The 22,457-nt window shown below is 41.8% G+C and overlaps 1 protein-coding gene across 4 annotated transcripts in view; it reads left to right on the forward strand.

The window, feature by feature from the left end:
* The first annotated feature begins 2,052 nt into the window (after window positions 1-2,052).
* tfpia (tissue factor pathway inhibitor a) overlaps window positions 2,053-22,457 on the forward strand; it is a 50,786-nt gene continuing 30,381 nt past the window's right edge. For 2 of the 4 annotated variants that reach the window (XM_072685439.1, XM_072685441.1), the window contains exon 1: window positions 2,053-2,213. In XM_072685439.1, coding sequence (XP_072541540.1) covers window positions 2,147-2,213 — 67 coding nt within the window. In that variant the 5' untranslated portion in view covers window positions 2,053-2,146. The remainder of the gene's footprint in view (window positions 2,214-22,457) is intronic. The other 2 variants (XM_072685438.1, XM_072685440.1) reach the window with 2 other exon arrangements.

Consider the following 22,457-nt stretch of genomic DNA (forward strand, 5'->3'; position numbering starts at 1 on the left):
CCCTGCCGAAAGCATTTAAGCTCAATGATCAGCGTAACTTAACAGAGACACTATCACTTTACACACTCTCTCTCTCTCTCTCTCTCTGACAGTTCAGACGGCAGGTAAGACGTCTCCACGCTGCCGTGCCTTCAGGAAGCTCAGCAGGCTGGCTGAAACTATCGTCATCTTTAGACTCACCTTTGTTTACACTCTACACACCTTTCGGTCGAGCTCAATCACTCTGCATTCGGTTGATGTCAGACACTGGCAGACACTGCTGACGTGGATCGGGGTTGGCTTGAGGACATCAGAGAAAGAGTTAAATGCAGTGATTTTAGCATAGAAGCAATCTCCAGACATGAGGAGATGAAAGCAGACAGGCATCTCCCCAAAATCAGCATTAAAGTCCAACTCAGCTCCCGGTGAAAATCCCCAAAGGCCACAGATCAGAATAAACATGTCAGAATGAAGTACCTTGATGAAGGTTTCTGTGAAGAGATGAACTTCTGGTGGGTTTAAGATCTGAATATTTCATTTCAGGCAGATGAATAGTCCCATCAGGGCAGGAGAGAGGGTGGACTAAGCACGAGTGCATTAGGCAGGGAATAGAGGCCACAGTTGAAGAGCACAGTAAAGCAGCAGTAAAACTCAGGGCAACTCTAAGATTATTAAATTTATACACAAATATGCTGAATTTAAATATTAAAATATGTGTTAAAAACAATGGAATTAATGAAGGACACAACAACAGATGTAAAAACCTTGTAAAAGTAAAACCTTGATTCTCAGAGAATCTCTTTGAATATGATTTTCTAAGGTGCTTTAGTCTTTTGCACAGCATCATCACACCAAATCCAAATGTTTGTGGACACCCCTTCAAATGAATGTATTCAGCTACTGTAAGTTGCACCTATTGCTGACAGAGATGCTGACACACACAGCAAGTCCCTGTAGAGAAGTACTGCCAATAGAATAGGAGTCCCTGGAGCAGATAAACAAGCATAAACTAGAAGGGGCTAGAGGGGTATAAAGCCCCCCAGCATTGAGCTGTGGAGCAGTGATGGATGGTTGGTGCTCCATCCAATACGTTTGGGATGAGTTGGGGAGTCGGGGATGATGAGGTGGGGTGGGGATCATCCAACAGCCTGACTTCACTAACACTGTTGTCGCTGAATGCAATCAAATCCTCACAGCAATGATCCTCCAAAATCTAGTAGAATGCAGGATATCTAACAAAAGCAGGATAAACTTTTTTTAATATGCCTGATTTGAAAAGAAACAATAAATGAGCAGGTGTCCCAATACTTTTGTACTTTTGTCCAAATAGTCTATACACTGGCCCTACATATTTAGTTTATATATATATATTATTTATATGTATTATTTATATTATATATTATAAATTAAAAAATATTATTTAAAAAAATATATATAAACAAATTAATTAGTAAATATATATTAGGAATATGTTTAGTATGATTTAAAAAGAAGCAATGAATGAGCAGGTGTCCCAATACTTTTGTACTTTTGCCTATATAGTGTATATATATATATATATACTGGCCCTACATATTTAGTTGTTATATTTACTGTGTATATAATTTATATATAGCTATATAGATATATAATTATACAACGAAATATGTATGTATTTACAAATTGTACTAATTCATTTTTAAATATTTATAAAAATAATATTTTTATAAATACAAACAAATTAATTACTAAATATATATTAGGAATATGTTTAGTATGATTTGAAAAGATATATACATATTATTTTATAAATATAAACAAATTAATTAGTACATATTTATTTGGAATATGTTTAGTATATATTAGATATGTTACATTAATTATTGGGATATAAAATATGTGCTATAAAATTCATAACTGGGTGATAAAACTACATTCAAGTAAATGTTCACCACGTTCCACAATGCGCAGACTTTGCGCATTCCCCTTACCGTCAAAAGTAGCCTGATTGCGCAAGAGCTGTTGCCGACACGAAGTGCAAATTCGCCATGTTTCCTCCCTGGCAGGGTTTAAACAGCCCTTATCAGGAGGAAGTGTGGGGGACTGGCCGGTGCTTAAAAAGTTGCAGCTCAGGCTGAAGTTCCTACAGTAGACCTCTCTCCTCAGGCTGGCTGTGCGCTCCTCAGGAATGGCTCCGGTCAGCTTTCTGCTTTTACTGGCGCAGCTTGGATTTTGCTGGACGCAGTATATCAGAGGTGAGTCTGTCAGCAGAGAGGCTTAGAGCTGTGTCCGTGAGCTTCCCCCAGCTTTCAGCTGAATGGCAGTGGGGGGGTGAGGGTGGGAATGGAGTGAGGGAACTTTGCTGTGGAGGAGCTGGACCTGCAGTGGGTCAGGAGAACATTGCTGGACAGTACAGCATTCACCTCGCCTCCAGAGGGTTTTATCATCCTCAGAATGACACAGAAATCAGGAGCTCAGAGTAAGTTCTAGATAACTCTTAATTCTTAATAGTAAGAAAAATGCTCAGTCAGCCTCTTTCCAGCAGTCATTACATGACACCTGGTGTTTTCCCTGCTCTGAGACCTGACTGTTAAACACACCAGGTGTTAGAGATGGGAAATCTCCTACCACCTATCCCTTATGGTCATAATCAGTGACCCCCTATCTGGCCTTTACTGTAACTCCTAAATGTTTCATTGTTATACTGAAGTTTTCATCTATTAAAGTTGTTCTTTACACCTGATTAATCTGATAGTTGGTTCCAATAAAAGAACCACAACAATTTCACAACCAGCTGCTTTAGTGCTTTTATATAGCTTAAATAAATCCTTACATTTGAGAGGAGTCAGAATAATAAGTTGGGTCATATTTTGCATTAATTCAAGCGTCAAAACCACTTCAGATCAACTTCTGCTGAGCTCTGCTTTTTACACTACTCAGATATTTATGTTGTTGAATTTTAATACTTCAGTAAAAAACAAAAAAAAACAGCTCAACAGGCTCCACAGATTCAACAGGTTATATATATATGTTTTTTGGGGGGGCAACAAAAAAAGGGTTGTGTAACTACTGCAGCTGTTCCTAATATTAAAATCGCTGTTAAATCAGGCCCAGTTGGAGTTAATATAAGGCTCCCAGACCTTGTAGAAGTGGTCTGTATTAGAGTAAGTACATTCTTGCAGTGGATTATTTTGTAAAAGTAACTGTATTATATAACCTTTTTTCTATTCAAAGAAATGATTGTGGACAGGTGATCTTGTATGTTAAAGATAGTGGATCCCAGTCATCCTGTATAGCAAAGCTAGTGAATTAAATATAGTGGGACAAAGATAGTGAATTAAAGATGGTGGATCTCAGTCATCTTGTAGATCAAGGATAGTGAATCAAAGATAGTGGATCCCAGTCATCTTGTATAGCAATGCTAGTGAATCAAAGCTAGTGGATCAAATATAGTGGATCAAAGACAGTGGATCAAAATAGTGGATCCCAGTCATCTTGTAGATCAAGGATAGTGGAACAAAGAAAGTGGATCAAAGTAGTGGATCTCAGTCATCTTGTAGATCACGGATGGTGAATCAAAGATAATGGATCCCAGTCATCTTGTAGATCAAGGATAGTGGTCCAAAGGTAGTGGATCTCAGTCATCTTGTAGATCAAGGATAGTGGATCAAAGATAATGGATCTCAGTCATATTGTAGATCAAGGATAGTGAATCAAAGATAATGGATCTCAGTCATCTTGTAGATCAAGGATAGTGGAGCAAAGAAAGTGGATCAAAATAGTGGATCCCAGTCATATTGTAGATCAAGGATAGTGAATCAAAGATAATGGATCTCAGTCATCTTGTAGATCAAGGATAATGGAGCAAAGAAAGTGGATCAAAATAGTGGATCCCAGTCATATTGTAGATCAAGGATTGTGAATCAAAGATAATGGATCCCAGTCATCTTGTAGATCAAGGATAGTGGTCCAAAGGTAGTGGATCCCAGTCATCTTGTAGATCAAGAATAGTGGTCCAAAGGGCAGTATTTCAATAGTAGTTTTTGCATTTTGTCTGTGATCACGTATATCACAGTTAATATCGTGAAAATGTCTTTGTAAGATTGTGATACAATATTTTTACCATATCGCCCAGCCCTACTCTGAGCTTTACTTAAAAACACTTTTATTTACTCTAAATCCTTCACAGCAAAAATGAGTCCTTTTACAGTGTTCTGACAATTTTATCATATTTTACTTTAGTTTTTTCACATTATTTTATTTTGTCATGATACACAATATACATTTTCTGTCCGTACTGTAGATATCATCCTTGCCTAAAGAACACGGACCAACTGCATATTTTTATCACAAACAGTGTCATTGGTTCTGATTAACTGGATGAAGTCGCAATAAATATTGTGTAACTTCAAATTGTCTTTTAAATATTATAATACATTTTTTTTACATATCACCCAGTACTCATCGCACATCTCAAAGGCTAGGAGGGTTTTCTTTTTTTCTATTTCCGCACCAGTTAAGTGTGTTTAAACAATATAAGTAATAATAATGATTTATATAATTTATTATTTATATAATATATAATATAATAATTATTTTTATTAAAAAACTTTAAAAAGCTAAAGTAACTAACTATAATAGCACTAAAATATGCTAATATTAATGTTTGGGTTTGTAGTATGTAGTGGGTTCTGTTGTTTCTGGAGACGTATGAGTTCTGTGTGTCTGATGCCAGTCCTGATTCCTCCTCATTTAACACACCTGATTCAACTCGGTAGCTGATTTCCGAGGCCTTTGTGACTTGAAGACAGATGGAAAGCCCAACTGGACAGCAATGGTTTAGTGGGTTTCTGAATTGTGACTATATGGGGCTTGTATACATGCTTACAAGCCAGGCAGTCAATACATAAATCAATCAATCAATCAATAAATAAATAAATAAATTGAAAGGTGCAGGTCATGTGACCCACACCAGGAGCTGAACTGTGGCCTGACGAACCACAGACTTCAATTCCGGGACAGAATCATTACAGCACTACCAATTACATACAATTACACACACACACACACACAAAATACTGCTTTGGTGTGTATTGTTGCATCCATAGTAGCGCTACAAGCCACACTTCTGCTCACCGTCACCGTGTCTGCTGCATTTCAGCACTCCGTGTGGCCAGGAACCGTCAGCTTTGACAGGAAGAGGTCATTTTAAAAAACATGCAAATCAATGGCCTGCTGCTTTGGTGCAGCACGCAGAGGGTAGGCGAGTGTGGAAAATCCCACTTGCTCTGGGAAGCTCATTTTTCATCAAGACGTCCGGTGCAGGCAGCTGTTCGCTATTCACTAGGCAGCCGCTCGGACCCCTGCCTGAGACCTTACCAGCCTGCACTTTCAGCTGTACTTCACTGTCTGGGACCAAGTCCAAACTCACTTCAGCTCTCGTTTCTGGGAGTGTTGGTGGGTGTGTTCGTTATTGCCCCAGTTGGAGGAAGGCGGGTCTCAAATGAGGCGCTTGTGTGACCGTCACGCTCTGGGACACCTATCACACTGAGTGCTGTCTGAAAAATAACAAGGGCATAAATGCATGGAGGCTTTTTAAAGACAAGGAAAGAACAGAACGTCCGAAAGGAGAGGCGAGAGGCTGAGAGGAGCACTGGAAAAGTGATAGACACGAAAGACATGAAGGAAATGTAAAATAATATCTAGATAATAATCCAGAAAATAATATCCAGTCATTTTGCGTCCTCGTCTGATCCGAGTCTCTTAAGGACAGACTGCAATGTCTTAATAACAATGCAATCTAATCCCTTTCTGTGTGTGTGTGTGTGTGTGTGTGTGTGTGTGTGTGTGTGTGTGTGTGTGTGTGTGTGGTACACACTCTGGACTCTTGTAAACTACTGCTTTAGCATTAGGCTCCTCCTCTCTGTTCTGAATGCACTGTTTAGTTCTGGTGTAAAACTAGCCAAAGACTTGTGGTGGATAATGTCCAAATGTTTGTAGACACCCCTTCTAATGAATGCCTTCAGCTATATTAAATTCAGCTACCATGCAAAAAAAGTACCAAGACCAGAGAACTACTGCCAATAGAATAGGACTCTCTGGAGCAGATATAAACATGACCCTATTTTCACCATGCTGCCTAATGCCAGGCGTGGGCTAGAGGGGTAAAAAAAAGCCCCCCAGCATTGAACTTATCTAATTCTCAAAATCCAGCCACTACCGTCATCAGCTTTTAGTATGACGTACCATCCAACCAACATACTTTGCATGAAGTTGAACTCCTACGGTGAGGCTGGTCTCGACCCTAGTGAGACAGCTAAGTCAACAGTGTACTTCTCGTAGATGGGCCTAGTCGTAGATACGGTGGATCCAGGGTGATCTATGGAGATGTAGGCTGCGACTCTCTCCGGCACCTTCTGCAATTCGTATTGTGTCATTACCCGGAAAATATGATGCATCTTCAGGCTTTGTTGCGAATGAGACGGCAGACCAAAGAGGGAAATTAATCACTGCTATCAAAACCGCTAATCGTGGGGAGCGGCATGAAGTTTCAGTCTTGCACATTTTGAGAAGAAATTTAATTAGTCGCTCGGCGTTCGCTGCAGTCCTTCAGACTAAACCCCAGGCTATACAAAAGGCGGTTTTAGCATGAAGCCTTTTAATTGGCTTTTTAAGCCAATAACCGTCAAAAGAGAGTGAGGTAGAGAGAGTGAGTGAGTGAGAAAAAGAGAGAGAGAGAAATGAGTCTCTAGACTAGGTGGGCCCATCACCCTGAGAGACCATCAAGCAGGTGATGTGAGTAATTCCATGTAATTATTACATTATTGTAAAAATGTCCTGTACTCTGGGACTGTGTTGAGACTGTGTTGAAGCTGCAGTGAGATCTGCTAGTCTGCTGTTGGCTGGAGGCCACACAGTATCTGCTCCATGAGCTACTCCAGCCTGCCAGACCTTCTCCGAAAGCTCTGAATGCTCTGATGTTCTGATCGATGAAAGCAAAGCACGACACTCCACTTATTGTCTCTCATTAAAGTCTTTAATGAAAAGCTTTTTTAAAAATGCATTAGCGTTTGTATGAACGCATTCAAATATTAATGCAGTGGAACCGCAGCAGCATTACGAAATCTTTGGATTTAGCCCTGAATGCTGCATGCTAAAGTACTTCCCTTTAACCTCTTACTTAAACGTGGCAAAAATTGCATTTATTGAGAATTTAAGATGTTATTTGATGTATAAGTAGCAAGTTTAAGACTTTGGTTGGGATGAAACTTTATTTACCACCCTGTTAAATGATTTACCACCCTGTTATTTTACTGGAGGAAGCATATTAAACATATTATAGCATATTACAGTTTTAACACTGTAATTGTTCCCCAGTCTTACCAAATACTGCTGCTGTACTCTCTGCACGTGCTGTTAGTAAGCTAAAGAGATTGTAGCCAGTGAGCTTTTAGCCTTGCTTTAGCCCCCATTCGCTTCCCCAAGTTTGTCTTTCTCGAGTTTTACCGGTATATCAAATAAAAGCTGGAGCTTTTCCTTTCTGATGTGTGTTCAGCTCCAGATTTGGTTCAGCTGAGGTAGCCCAGTTTAATTTCGAGGGAGTGGAGGATGGACGAAGGGATGGTGAAAGCTAGCATTTAGTCTGGCGAGGATCTCAACCCGCATTCCTATAACTAGCAGAGTCTGGAGGTGATGAGCTGCTCTCCAGTATCAACACCACCATATTCGCCCATATTAGGGTTGGTATTGTTTCGCCAGTTTTGATTAGGATTAGTATTTTCACTAGTGGGCGGGTTTATGTAAATGTTAGGGGTGTAAATGTAATGAGACTGTGATGTAACAGTTTTGGGGCTTTGCAATTAGCCTGTTTTCCATCTTCGTTTTGGTTGGGCTGGATTTTCCTCTGAAGGAACAGCAGTGTTTGAGGTTCACGGTTTGTCACTTCAAGTGAACTGAACTCTCATTATTCAGCTATACCCAGATAAACACAGTTTTCCATTCTAGGGCTCCTTTCAAAGAGGCTTATTTTCTCTAAAACCAGAAGACTGTTAATTACCCTCTTGCAGCACTGAAGCACATTAGAAATTATGCACTTATTACAAAGCAGAGTACGTCTTTCCATGCACTTCTAAAGCATAATCTCATCAGAGAGTGACTCTGGTGCCATTACGCTGACTCCCACTCTGCTTTAATGATTTGTTAGAAACAGCCTGTGGATCACAAATGGAACGAAAAAGAAAGGTAGTCCTTACATACTTTGCTATGTTTGTCTGTCTCTGATTAAGCTGCTAAATGAGCGTTAACCCCACAGTGGAACAGGGGATAGCAAGAAATGACCTTATTTGAGCTGGATTGTTGTAGAAGGTCCGGAAATGTAATTTCTCAGGGATTTGACTGTCTGATTTATACAGGATAAAGCCTATGTGGAATTTCCCCAATTACTTCAACTTAGACTGCCTAGAGATCCTTAAATGGGTTCAAACTAACAAACAAACAAATGAGAAGTACGTCCAGTAAAAGCTAACGTACAGAACCGTCTATTTACATATATTTGATGTTTAATTATTAATGCATTTTTAATGCAAAAGATAAAAGATAAAAGATAAAGATCCACATTTAGATGACTTGAAATATACAGACAATTACCATTAGTTATTTGATTATAATCATGGTGCTTAAAATGACCTACAATATGTCCAAATGTTTGTGGACACCCCTTCTAATGCATGCATTCAGCTACTTGAAGTTGCAGCCATTGCTGACATGGATGTGCAAAAGAAAACACACAGCTGATAATTTACCATCCTGACCACACTACCGCTCCTGTCGCGAAATGCATTCAAATCCTTGCAGCAATTCACCTTTCAGTACAATCTAGTAGAAAAGTAGTAGAACCTTTATTTTTAATAGTGCAGATTCTCCTACCTGTATAACATGCTTTCAAATGAAGGTCTCTCTGAGTAAGAGTGTTGGGCAATTGTACCATATAATTATAATAATGTCATATATATATATATATAGATTGTGTTTTTGAAATATAGATGGCAGTTCACTCCAGGCTTATTACTTAGCAAACACCATCGCAGATCCACTCTGGATCAGTAATTACTCAAGCACCAGGGCAGTGGTGGCTCAGCGGTTAGAGCGCCGGGATATTGATAACAGGGTTGTGGGTTCGATTCCCGGGTTCGGCTAGCTGCCACTGTTGGGCAAGGCCCTTTACCTGGAGTTGGCTGCCCACCGCTCTGGGTGTGTGTGTGTGTACTTACTGCCCCATCACGTGTGTGAGTGTGAGTTGTGTGTGAGTTGTGTGTGAGTGTGTGTTCACTACCAGATGGGTTAAATGCGGAGGACACATTTCGCTGTACAGTGACAAATACGTGCACCTTTACCTTACCAGTACTCCAGTTCTCCAGTCGGTCCTGTAGCTCAGACTACGCCTCCCCACAGCACACACTTGTCTGCTAGGCTTTTCTAGCTGGTTTGTCATTGTCTGACACTGAGCCAGCAGATTGTTTGCGACTGTGGGCCTTTGTCACATGGTGCTGTTTATTCCTGGCCCAATGTGAAGTGCAGGGACAGAGATGTTGGAGAGTAATGGCCCTCAGCCATCTGAACTGAAAGCGGCATCTCTGATCTATTCGAGTGAGCCTGTTCTCTGCAGGTAGCGTGGAGGATGCACCGAGCGAAGAGGTAGATCTTGGAGCTGTGAGGATCGCTTGGTAGAGTAAAGATTTATACTTTTAATGAAGCGTGTAAACGGATCTGTGTAGCTCTCAGAATCCAGGATGCGCACGAGGGGCTGTGTATTGGCAAGGACTTGGTGTGTAACATGTGGTTTGTTTGTTTATTTAATTTATTTATTAAATCTTTTTAGGAATTTTAGGAAAACTGTTGGTACAAAAAAAAGTGCATAAAAGTTGACTTTTTATCCAATCAGAACAGTGGGATCTGAGGATGGCGCATAAGACACTGCCCTCTAGTGGCCGTGGTTTAAAGACAACACTAAATGAACCACTGCCTGTCACCAGTTCTCCTATTAATTAAGTCAGTACTGTGTTTTTGGGAATCAGTGCAGTATTGAAAACCAAAATATCGCAATACTTTTCTCACACTCCAACGTGTCATTCTGTTCATTGGCTTTCTGGTAGAAATTGGGGGTGGGACCCAAACAGTGCTCAGCACTCAGTGGTGCTTAAACCAAACTGCTTCACTACCACTTCTTGTAGGCTCAGAGGCTAGAGCATTGGGTTATCTATCACAGGGCTGTGAGTTCGGTACCCATGCCTTCTAAATTTGTGTGTCTATTCTTGTTTTTAGCCGTGTTATTTATTGTATGTTTAAGCACCTTAAGGATTGCTGCTCAATTTCGTTGTACATAGTGCAATGACAATAAAAGTATCTTATCTTATCTTATCTTAAGTCGCCACTGTTTGGGCCCTCAAGCAAGATCCTTAAACCTCTCTGCTCCTAAGGTGCTGTAGCATGGCTGACATTGCACTCTGATGCTGGGATATGCACAGAGAAGGATTTCATTGTACTGTACCACTGTATTCTTCAGAGCTAGCTCTAAATTTATGCTGGGCTCCCCCTACAGTTTTGGAATGTAATTAACTTTTACTCTACTGAGAGAAGCTCCAGAAGCTTGATCTGAAGATAGAGCAGCATGTGGGCTGAGGCGGTAGAGTAATACTACAGGATTTTACACTAATATGACTCTATGGGTTAAGCAGTGTTACACAGCAGCAGTTCTGGAGAGAGGTTCTCCTCCTGCAGCCCCACCACCAAACCTCCATAGTGCAGCAGCAGCAGCAGCAGCAGCTTTCCGACCCGGAGTGGGAATGACGGAGATGCCGTTCTCCCTGTTAGAGTAAGGGGAGGAGCATCAGCATGCTTCTGAGGCTGTAATTATAAGGTAAAACTGCAACTGTATGTTGCTTTAAGTAGAATTTTATTATCGCATATCACCCACCAAACCTTTGCGACAAAGTGCATGTGTATTTTTAACGAATTAATTAATTAATTCTTTTTTTTACTCTTAGCTAGTACACTTGACCACTCAATATATTATATATGACCTGAATTAAGATACTGCAACTGCGTTTGCACCCTCCCAATGACGGCGCTGCCAAATCAACCCTCCAGGCAGAGTCACTACATGGCACATACACTATACAGCTGTAACCAGAGCCTGCATTCCAGGTGTAACGCACACTTCACTTCCAAGCCTTCCTAGATGTACCCTGCAGGCCTGAATCTGCACTTTTCTGAAGGTGGAAAAAAGTGAGCCTCACTGCGTTGTTTTGTTTCTTGTTGGGGTTCAGACTGATGCGTTTTTTTGAAGGTTGATTTTGAGTTGCTAAGCAACAGTAACATCATAACTGTCTGCCAGCTTTGCTAGCCAGACATCATTGTGGTATGTGCTGACCGAAAGTGCAGCTAACTGCTGTTTACTAGAAAGCATGGTGGTGTAAAACAAGCCAATCTAATTGGGCAGAATGCAACCCCCATTGCTTATGATTCAGGACTGTGGTCAGGTTTCCCATGGTCTGACAGGAAGGAAAATGATAAGTCATTGAAAGGGAAAGGAAGAAGTTCCCCCGCAGTGCATTCGGGATGAAGACACTGTGTGAGATCTCGCCATTAAACTGGAAAGTGATATTGAGCAAGGGAATATACCCTTCCTGATGTGTTTCCCCCCCTATTTTAACCCCTACATTACCTGCACCATTGGTCAGCTCACATGATTAAACCAATGGTCTTCTATTTTCCAGTCCAGTGTATGTTGTTGTCAGTTTATTAGGTCTTCTAGACTCTTATTCTTGGATTTTCAAGGATTTGTGAAAAATTATGACGTGAAAAACAACAAAACGACCAATGATTGGTGATCCTGAGGAACTGCAGCTTTCAGATCACAGAGGTCAAAGAGAATGGCAAGAATTGTGGAAACCGACCGACCGGCCACAACCAAGCAAATCAGGGCCAGAGTCAATGCTAGCACCTCAGAATGCAGATTTTCAGCATCTGGCTGATGCTCTTCAATGGCTTTTCCACACAGACAAAAAAATTGGCCTTCTACATTCCCTGCACCATTGGTCAGCTCACATGATTCAGCTAAAGCTTGTATTTGTCTAATGTACAGAGTTGCCAGTACATTAGGTACATTATGGTTGGGCAGTAAAGCGATTATAAGATATACCATGGCATTTAAAAATGTAGGTCAAGTTATTTGTCCTGGATCAGCAACAAGCTAGGGTGCTTCCACACCTACCCTGTTGGGTCTGGACCTTCAGACTTGGCAGTTGTGAAAGGTGCCTCGGACCAAAGGCCCAAAATTCAGTTTGACTCCAAAGAGGATCAAACTGAACCATGGTTTGGTTCACTTGCAGTGTAAAAACGCTTTTTTTGATTGTTTAGACTTTTTGAAGTTTCTGACTAGGAAGTTGAGGCAGGCTATACTCAACCATCAAACCACCGGGAACCAAAATCTGGGCTTCCTTCCAGTGAATCTGGCTCCTCAGGGCTCCCAATGTAAACGTATAGAGTATGTGAGTAAGGCGGTCCTAAAAGTAGGTCAGGTTTACGTCCGCATACCCCTGACCAATCACAAGGCTAACATGGCTACTCCCTCTTTTCAAGTCTACGTGACCTGAAGAGCTAATGCTAAAGCTAAACCTGGCAAGCCAAAGCTCGAGCTGCGACTGGGGAAGCGACTGCCCTGCATGCCTGGACGTCCCTCACGTTCCTCTTCTCCTCTCTGCTCATTGTGGAATTTATCGTCCGGGTGCCGGAAAGGACGGGAGGTCACGACACTTCACGATAGTCGGGGAGATCTGTTGCCCGCTGCTAATTTGTACCCCACCCTACCAGCACAATGCATAGCCGGCTGCAGAAGCCGAGAGATGATCGACACTGGACGAGAGGGATGACCAGGCATGCAAGCTTGTATCTGTATATGAGCTGGTAACAGTAAAAAGCTAAAAAACACAATGTCTCTGTCTCAAGACAGTGTGCGCGTTCCCATGGTAACAGACACAAACTTCGTTTGCTACTGGTAGAGGGCTGTCTGTCATTTATTCTCATTAGAATATTAAGACCACATCCAGACTGTTATCAGAGAGTACTCTGGAGATTTTTGAGGAGTGTTTTATCATATTTCTGCTTTGTGTTTTCTGCTTAAACTTTGGCAAATGTTTTACTGAACACCCAGGTTTGGTATTATGCAAAAATGTCCAGTATATCAAAACGTGTTTCCTGGGGCTTTAAACAATAGAAGAAGTAAAAAATTAGCATTGAGAGCACATAGGGGTGGTTTAAATCTGTCCATGATGATCCAACTGTTGCAGAACAAGCTTGTTCATTTGGTGGTTTGAAACTTTTCTCAAAGTCTGAGCTTTAAGTCGGTGCTGCTGGTAGTAATGCAGTGATATCAGCAGTTCAGTGGAACCAAATGAATCTGTTCATTCAGTTTTTCTGGGAAAGGCAAACCAACTGAATTTACAATGTCAACGTCAGACGCAATCATCCCTCTACAAAACAATTAACGAGACAGCCCATGTAGGTGATGACAGTGGGATGTAGGTGGAGTTTTTTGGTGTGCTCAGTTGCAAAACTGCAATTTGTTTATATATAACTGGATCAAGAACAAAAACATTAACCTCAAAAATGCCCCTAATCCGTCCTCCATTATAGCTGCAACTAAAGGCCAACCCGAACATTTGTGATTGGGCCTATCTGATTGGGTGGTTTAGTGTTCTTAAAACATTCAAGAAGCATTTAAACACCCATACAGTTCACCATAGGACAGAAGTTCCCAGTCCTGGTGCTTGAGGCCCGCTGCCCTGCACTTCAGTGCTTTTCCTGCTCTAACGCGCCCACTTTAACTCAATAATGGACTGTTATTCAGCTGATTAGTTGTATCAGTTGTGTTGAGAGCAGGGAAAACACAAACAAGTGCAGGAGATTAGGCCTCCAGGACCAGCGTTAAGAAATACTGCCATAGGAAATCGTAAGGGTTAAATATTTGCCATTAGCCCTGCCTTGTTTGTGTGATTCATTAGAGGAAGGCATGTTTAAGCTGATAGTACACTGTCCTTCCCAAGTCCTGACACTATTCGAGACAATGGGCTTTTTCACTGCTGGCTGGTTACAGAATTACTCAGCGTTTATTCATGACAGCCCACCCCTCGTGAGGTTTAGAAAGACCTGTCTAAAGTGCACTGTGGTATCTAAGGTCAAAGGGAACAGCACTCCTTTAATTAGTCTGCAGTAGGGAGGCAGACTTGCTGTCATATAGTGTTGTTGGATACATTGGGTATTATGCTTTAGCTGGACCAAGATCACAGTGACCACAGTGGCCTCTATGATGTGCAGGAGTTTCTGCGAAGTTGTTGTACAACTTGGAAACCACTGGGGTGGCACCAAATGCCCAGGCCTTATCTCTAGAAGAATGCAGATGATGTGCCCTTCCTGGGAGTGACCCTGGTGTCATTACACTGACGCAAACACCATTGCTTATGATTCAGGACTGTGGTCAGGTTTCCCATGGTCTGACAGGAAGGAAAATGATAAGTCATTGAAAGGGAAAGGAAGAAGTTCCCCCGCAGTGCATTCGGGATGAAGACACTGTGTGAGATCTCGCCATTAAACTGGAAAGTGATATTGAGCAAGGGAATATACCCTTCCTGATGTGTTTCCCCCCCTATTTTAACCCCTACATTACCTGCACCATTGGTCAGCTCACATGATTAAACCAATGGTCTTCTATTTTTTAGTCCAGTGTATGTTGTTGTCAGTTTATTAGGTCTTCTAGACTCTTATTCTTGGATTTTCAAGGATTTGTGAAAAATGATGATGTGAAAAATAACAAACCGACCAATGATTGGTGATCCTGAGGAACTGCAGCTTTCAGATCACAGAGGTCAAAGAGAATGGCAAGAATTGTGGAAACCGACCGACCGGCCACAACCAAGCAAATCAGGGCCTTTTCATCCAGAGTGACTTCCGTTTGAACCATGTTACACAGGTAGGAGTTAGAAGTCTTGCCCAAGGACTGCAGGGCCAAACGGTCCTGAGCACAGAGGATTACCATTCCAGTGGCTTTTCTACATGGAAATGGATTGACCGCTTACAAACCAAGCCTGCACTTGGCTAACCGTATTTGGGTCCACAGAACTGTTCGATGGGAGGGCCTAATGGCGTAGGGATCAGCTGACATTTGTGTCACCTTTGTCCTGAAGTACACTGCCTTCCCAAGTTCTGACTCTATTTGAGACAATGGGCTTTTTCACTGCTGGCTGGTCAAAGATTTACTGTGTTATTCATGGCCGCCCACCCCTCGTGAGGTTTAGAAAGACCTGTCTAAAGTGCACTGAGATAGCTAAGGAATTGGCACAGAAAGCTTACAAACCATGCCTCTATTTGGCTAACCATACTTCCGCTGTTTGGCTCCACATTTGTGTCACCTTTGTGATCCTGGAGTCTTTATATGTCCAGTACAGAATAGTGGAGACCCTATCTGGAGGACACACTAGTATTCATTGGAATCTGGTCTGACCTAAAGATTCATCAGCAACTTCTGTTTTTCACACAATGAATGAAGTGGCAATCAGGGTGGGAATGGGCGACTACGACGACTACGACAGCAACTGTTGCATAATTATAACTAGATGCAGAGCCTGGTCCAGAAGCCATAACCAGCCTATTGGGTCCAGACCCGTCATGATACGGTGCCACCTTTGTAACCGTTTGGCCCTGCAGGGAGGCCTTCTTGGTGTAGTGTGGTGTGCTTACCCCAGCTGCCACAGGACAGGTAGTGTTATGACCCACTACACTACACCAACAGCTTAGCTGACTTGGTCATGAATGGGCTACCACACCAGAAGACCATGTCAGCTGCCGACTCTTGATCTTCAAGAAAGGGCATCTCCAGTAGGCACGTAAGCATCAGAACTAGAGCCTGGTTGACCATGATGGAAAGATCATAATGTGGTACAACATGAGACCATGAAGCTGTCCTGTTGGGTCTCATAACTACAGGGCACAGGGGGCAATGTTGGGAATGTTGAACCAACTGAAGAATGTCTGAATGGCATGACATTCATTCCTACATGGTCACAATCGCATGGGCGCCTCCAGCGTGATAATGTGCCAAGTCACAAGGCACATTGTCCCTGAATAGTTCCAGGAACACAACAATGAATTTTCTTTTGCTTCAGTAGACTGCACAGGAACTCAACCCTAATTTGCAGCAGCTGCACAACTCCATTATTTACGCTTGGTACAGCAGTCCTGCACAGGGCTTTCACTGTCTTGTAGAACACATGCTAAGGAGAATTCATGGGCTATGTCGAAACCCCTAAAGGCTTTGGCTTCGTCCTATTGATTAAGCTTGTCTTGTTGGACCTGGAAACTCGTTTAATGGCCTCATCTTGCCAGCAGTTCCAATACTAGGGGGGGCGAGAGATGCTGTTTCGGTGGAAGATGCACAAGCATGTGCCGGCAGGGTGGTCTGAATTTAGAGTAATCAATGCATTCGAGCAGAGCACCTCTTAGAGCAGTGGTTCCCAATAGGGATGCACCGATCTGGCTTTTTTAGTTCCGATACCGATACAGATACGTAAACTTTGCATATCGGTCGATACCCGATACCATTCCTGAATTAATAAATCCTATACCTCACCATGTGGGAGAGACTTAAGGCATCAGGATTGACTTAAACGTTACTTTACTAACTTTTGTAAAGCAAAATATAACAAATGAACACAGCTCTAAATGTACTTAATTGCTATTTTGTTTGTCACTAAAATAAACAATTGTGCAGGACCTTGAAACAGTATTGAAATTCAAAATAAATTTCTTACATTTTATTTAATTTAATATATTTTATCAACCAAAACTAAGTAAGTGAAAATAAGTAGCTTCACTTTGGCAAACACACAGTCAATCTTATTTTTAAATATTTAGCATAAACAGTCATTCAAAATTAAATCTAGCAGCTGAACCTGAGTATAAATAAGTAACTTGGTCAACCATACAAGCAGTAATCAAACATTGCAAACATGTAAACATTTAGTGCAGTCTCACACCAACCAATTTAAAGTGAAAGGATCAGTTCCATGGATCAGCCTAATTATCCGATACCCAATCCAGTTAATTTTGTTAATAACAGGACCGATATCCGATCCTAATATTGGATCGGTGCATCCTTAGTTCCCAACCCTGGTCCTGGAGGTCCCCCTGCTCTGCACATTTTAGGGTGCGTCCCAATTGCATTCTAATTACTAATACTAACTTGAGTGTGGTTATGATGGACACTATTATCCCACAATGCTACTCACATCTGGAACAGTTATATATATAAAAAAGGCTGATACCGAAGCAAGCAGGGGGCAGTGGCGTCTGGAGAACTTGCAGTGCATAGCAACACTTCTTAACTTCCTGTTAGCACAAAATGGCTCAGTATGTTAATATTTTATGTACTAACGAGCCACACCTGCGCTATTAAGATTAGTGTACGGTCTGTACCTTTATAGTACTAATGTGTAGTATGCAATTGGGACGCAGCCTTAGTGTTTACCCTGCTCCCAACACCTCTGATCTGGGTTAATTAGACTCGATTTGTTTGGGCAGGCGTGAACACCGCATCCAAGCCACTTGGATGTGGACCAAAGCAACCACCCGAGACCTTTGAGAAGAGGTGGTCTCGGTCCGGCCTCAAAAACACTCTGAAGCTGTTGGTTTGTGGTGACAATGTGATCTGACCTCGATCCGACCCAACTATCAGGTGTACTCTGCAAGTCTGAGCTAAACGGCTCCTGTAGCCAGATGCTAATCTGCTATACTGCCCAGATCATTACCGTTACTACAGCTATGAGCAGACACCATCTCTGCATTTGCCTTTGCCTGTATTTACTTTCCTGCTCCCACCCCAGACAGGTCTGGCCAATGAGCAGAGAGAACGTTCTCACGTGGCTTGTTGTGAGGCACATTGTAGTGGGCTTGTTTTTTTCCTGTGTGCCAACAAACCAAACCATACTGGAGAGACTGGAGCAAACTATAGGTGCCCCTCCAAAAAATTCTGATGAACATGCTGCTAGATATCTTGCATAGGATAGACTGACAATGGAGGAAATTTCCATACCTTGTTTGGTCTTTGCTCTTTTTTTTTTTTTGTCTTGTGGTTCATTACCAAAAACCAAGCACCAAGGAGTCATTAAACACTAAATAACTGGGAAAGGAAATTTGCCTATGGCTTCCTAATGACTGAACTGGGAATCAAAGATTTACAACCATACAGTGCCTCCAATAGACCAGGGGTGGGCAACGGAGGCATAGTCCAGGCTCTAACAGACCTATTAAACCTGGCAATTAACAGGTGAGTTGAATCAGGTGTGCTCTTGAGCAGCAAAAGCACCAAACTGTGCAGGAATCTGGCCCTCCAAGGCTGGAATTTCTCATCCCGGCAAAAGATGATCCCTGCAATGACCCTTCAGCCTTTCAGGGTGTCTCCTTTTTCCATGATTTGTACCTGATCGAAATAAGCGGATAAGAAGATGGACGGGTGAATGTTTATTAGGATTAAACCAATGAACAACATCAGTTCATTTGTTAAGCTAAGTTTATCTGACGCTGTTGCTCCTGCAGTGGGCATTTCTTTGCATTATTGATCACAGACTGCAGGTCTCTGGCCAAGACTAATGGCAGCCTATAAATACCACTATAAATACTCCTAACCTTCGGTCATGCTGAGCCTTACAATAGAGTATAACTTCTCCAGCACGACTAAAATCTCACTATCGTCATAAATGCAGAACATTTCACATATTAGGGTCAGGTTAATGAAACTGACCGACCCTGCGAGTTTCCATTCATCATTAAGAAGCGTAATGGGGTTGGTACCTCAGTACTTGTCTAAACAGGTCTGAGAGAGTGTGCTAACCAATGCAGAAGAGATTGACTGACTGGTGGGTTTGTAGAGTAGGTTGTAAGTCTGAATCCCAGCAAGACCCGTCATGCAGGCTGTGTTTTGGAGGGCAGACCTGCACCAGTAGTTTCCTTTCACTCAGTCCGGGCTCTGAGGAATGAGGTCGAGTTGAGGCAGGCACTGGCACCGTTCCTTTGTTTGTTCTTGGGATTGGCTCGAACATCGTTAAGGTCAGATTTCAATAACGATCTGATCATAAAGGCAGCATGAGCCATCCCTTTGACTCACCCTGCTTTGGTGTATTGTAATCCAACAGTTTCAGTCCATGCTGAAAGAGAGTAAAGGTGAGATACCATCTCCTCGCATGTGAGCAGCAATCTCACAGAGGTTTGTCTTCACCTCATTAACATAGTCACTAAAGGTGTGTTTTTATTTTTTTATTTCACACACAGCACATTTAACAAAGCTAATGAAGCTGAAAGATGCCATCCAATTAATTTCTTGCGTTTTTAGCTTTTAGCCGCCTCCATGTTTCTTCCATGCTGTAGACTGGACTTGGTGGAGTCACTTGACCGCACATGTGGTAGTATGTCAAGTAAAGGTTCTGAATGTCAGTTTTAATTTGTTTTCGATTAATTGTCCAACCTTAGTTTGATTTTGTGTGTGTGTGTGTGTGTATAGTAAGTTTGAGAATTTGGTTAGGGTGTAAAAATGCTCAGATGTGATAAACAGGCTTGTAAAACCACCGTTATTTAACAGCTCATTGAAGCATACTGATCTTCATGTAATGGAGAGCATTATCTTAATTAGTTTTAATTAGTTAGTAATTTGATTTTTATATTAAATATTTCATTTGATTATTTTTATTATTATTTTTATTCTTTCTCTTTATCCTATCCTTATGTCATCAATCACTTGTGAAGCACCTTGAATATTAATTTTATTTGTCTGAAAGGTGCTGTATAAATAAAGTTTTATTGATTAATTGGTGTGGCAAAAAAACAAAACAAACCCAAACAATAATCCTTTTATGATATAAGCTTTTATTGGCTGTTTTGTCACTGCAACAGCTCACAGGATCCACTAGCCTAGCATTGTTGTGTTGTCAGATTATTTTCATTGGGTTTAAAATGTAACACCTGGAAGGCCGTATTTAATTTTTTAAACAAAAATAGACCCCCTAGCCTCTAACCATACCTTACCCTCACTACCACCTGCCCAACCTCACTATTGTCCACTAGTGGGTGAGGTTTATGTAAATATAAGGAGTCAGGAGTCAGGCCATTACGGTTTTGGAATTGGCTGCAGTTCTGCGATTGTTTTGGTTCTGCTGGATGTTCTTTTTCCTTAGAAGTTGCTGCGACTGTTAATTTCATTAGTAATATTGCATGTAATCACGCATGCATCTCTCACTTGTAGCTTTAATGACACAAGTGGAGAAAATACTTGTTGTATTTTGTTGTATTTTAAAGTTGCACAAAGTATCAAATATGCAATACTTTTTTTTTTTTATTTAATATTGCAATTTGGCAAACTATTAAACAACTTGAACTTTTAGTACCTTAAGATCCATCTGTAAATAAGCAAACATTATATTTAACAAACGTCGAAATACAAAAGTGTCAGTTAAGCAGTAAACACTGAGGTTTCAGCCTAGTATCTTCCTGGAACTATAGGCAAAATCGAAATTCTGGTATCATGACAGTTTAAGTTAGTCCAGTAACCTGTACTACAGAATTTAGCCTCCGCATTGAACCCATCTGTAGCAGTAAACACACTCTCTAGTGATTAGTTAGCATACACACCGATAGTGGTGGGCATCCACCTCAGCACTGGAGAGCGGTAAGGGGGGTTGGGTGACTTGCTGAAGAGGTCCTCAGTCCTCAGTCCCGTTCCTTTACTCCCCTCATCCCCCACCTCCTGCTGGTCCAGGGGATCAAACCGGCAGTGTTGCCACTTCCTTAACCTTTAAAGTCATGGGAACCAAAACGTTGGGATGCACAAAGATGCTGGAATCATCTCAGTGTTAGTGTCAGTGTTAAAATCCCTGATCTAAGGTAGGTCAGAGGTACTTCTACCAGGGTTTGTATTCAGGTACCTTCCTCCCTGATGATACTGGACATGCTGGATATTTGTCTCTGTCAGGGCAGGTTATAGAGGAGAGAAGCAGCATCAGTACTGTAAACTGCAGTGCGTCTCGAACAGGATACAACTGCTACTTGATGGGACATTCATCTTTGTCTCTGTGCTTCCGAGAAGACAAGAAGTCGAGCTGAGGTCTAATGACTTATGGGAGCTTTACACAAGCTTTAATCACTATTAAATCAGAGCTGTAGATTCTAATTCAAAAAGCAGAAGGACGGTTTGGTCGAATTGGTCAAATTAAACAACGGAAATGACAAAATTGTTACATTTATTTACATAACATAAATTCATCAATTAATTACCATTTCAGAGTGGAATAATTCCATTAATTCCATAATTTCAACCACCTACCTTTTCATCGTAATGAGAACGAACTGTTTTTACGTGAGTACCTGAGTTTTATCCGGATAGTGCTGCTGTCCTCTCTGTGTCCTCTCAGTGCAATTAGCTAGCTTGACGAGACTGTAACTAGTCGGCTGGTCTCTTGTCAGCCCAGCATTAGCTTTGCCAGCTCTCCAGGCTGCTGACACAGTCCCTCAGCGTCCTCAGGCCGTGAGGCGTTCCTCCGGCATTGCGGTACCTCTGGCCGGTTGGCGCGGTCAGCTTCACCGGCTTTCCTTGCCGCTGTAAGCTTTCAGCCTTTTTGGCTGTCCTTCCATATTCTCCTGGAGTAGCCGTTGGGTCTAACCTCAAAGGCTTTCACTAGTCGGCGGAGTTTGTTGATTTTTGGGGGTGTACATATAACAAGGCAAGACTGTGATGTCTTAACAGTTTTGGGATTTTGGAATTGGCCTGTTTTTCAGCTCCTGTCTCGGTCAAGATCAATACTGTTTGGTATTCTACTGGGCAGGAAAACACTTGCCAGTTACGCTGCGAAACTCGAGCCATATTAGTGTAAAATCCTGTAGTGTTACTCCACTGCCTCAGCCCACATGCTTCTCTACCTTCAGACGCTGCTTCTGGAGCTCTCAGCTTTTCAACAAATGCATGTGAAAAGCGTGTCCTTTAGGGGGGGCTTCAAGCGAGAATTGCACTTCCGGACTGTAGAGGGAGCCCAAGAGCAAGAAATACCACTTCTCACCTACTTCTGCTTTAGGTAAATGTAATTTTAGTACCACTGGAGTATTTACCTCATAAGCTACTGAAACTTTTACTTCAGTCACTTTCCATTAATATATCTTTTGTATTAAGTTACGCTTGCTTGGTAATTCTGTTCTGCAGCCGTGGTGTGTGAGCTGTGTATTGCCGGAGCGGACTGCTCATTTACCTGGAATTCTGCTAATCGCTTCTACAGGGACTGAAGCACCACTAATTAAACTGACATGGCGGGACAATACACGGCAGCGCAGAGGCCCTTGTTTCATTTACCCTGTTCTGTTGCTGCTTGTTTAATGCTTGTTTTTGTGTATGAGCACGCAATCACACACAC

Source organism: Salminus brasiliensis, chromosome 8 (genome assembly GCF_030463535.1).
Source record: "Salminus brasiliensis chromosome 8, fSalBra1.hap2, whole genome shotgun sequence".
NCBI lineage: Eukaryota > Metazoa > Chordata > Actinopteri > Characiformes > Bryconidae > Salminus > Salminus brasiliensis.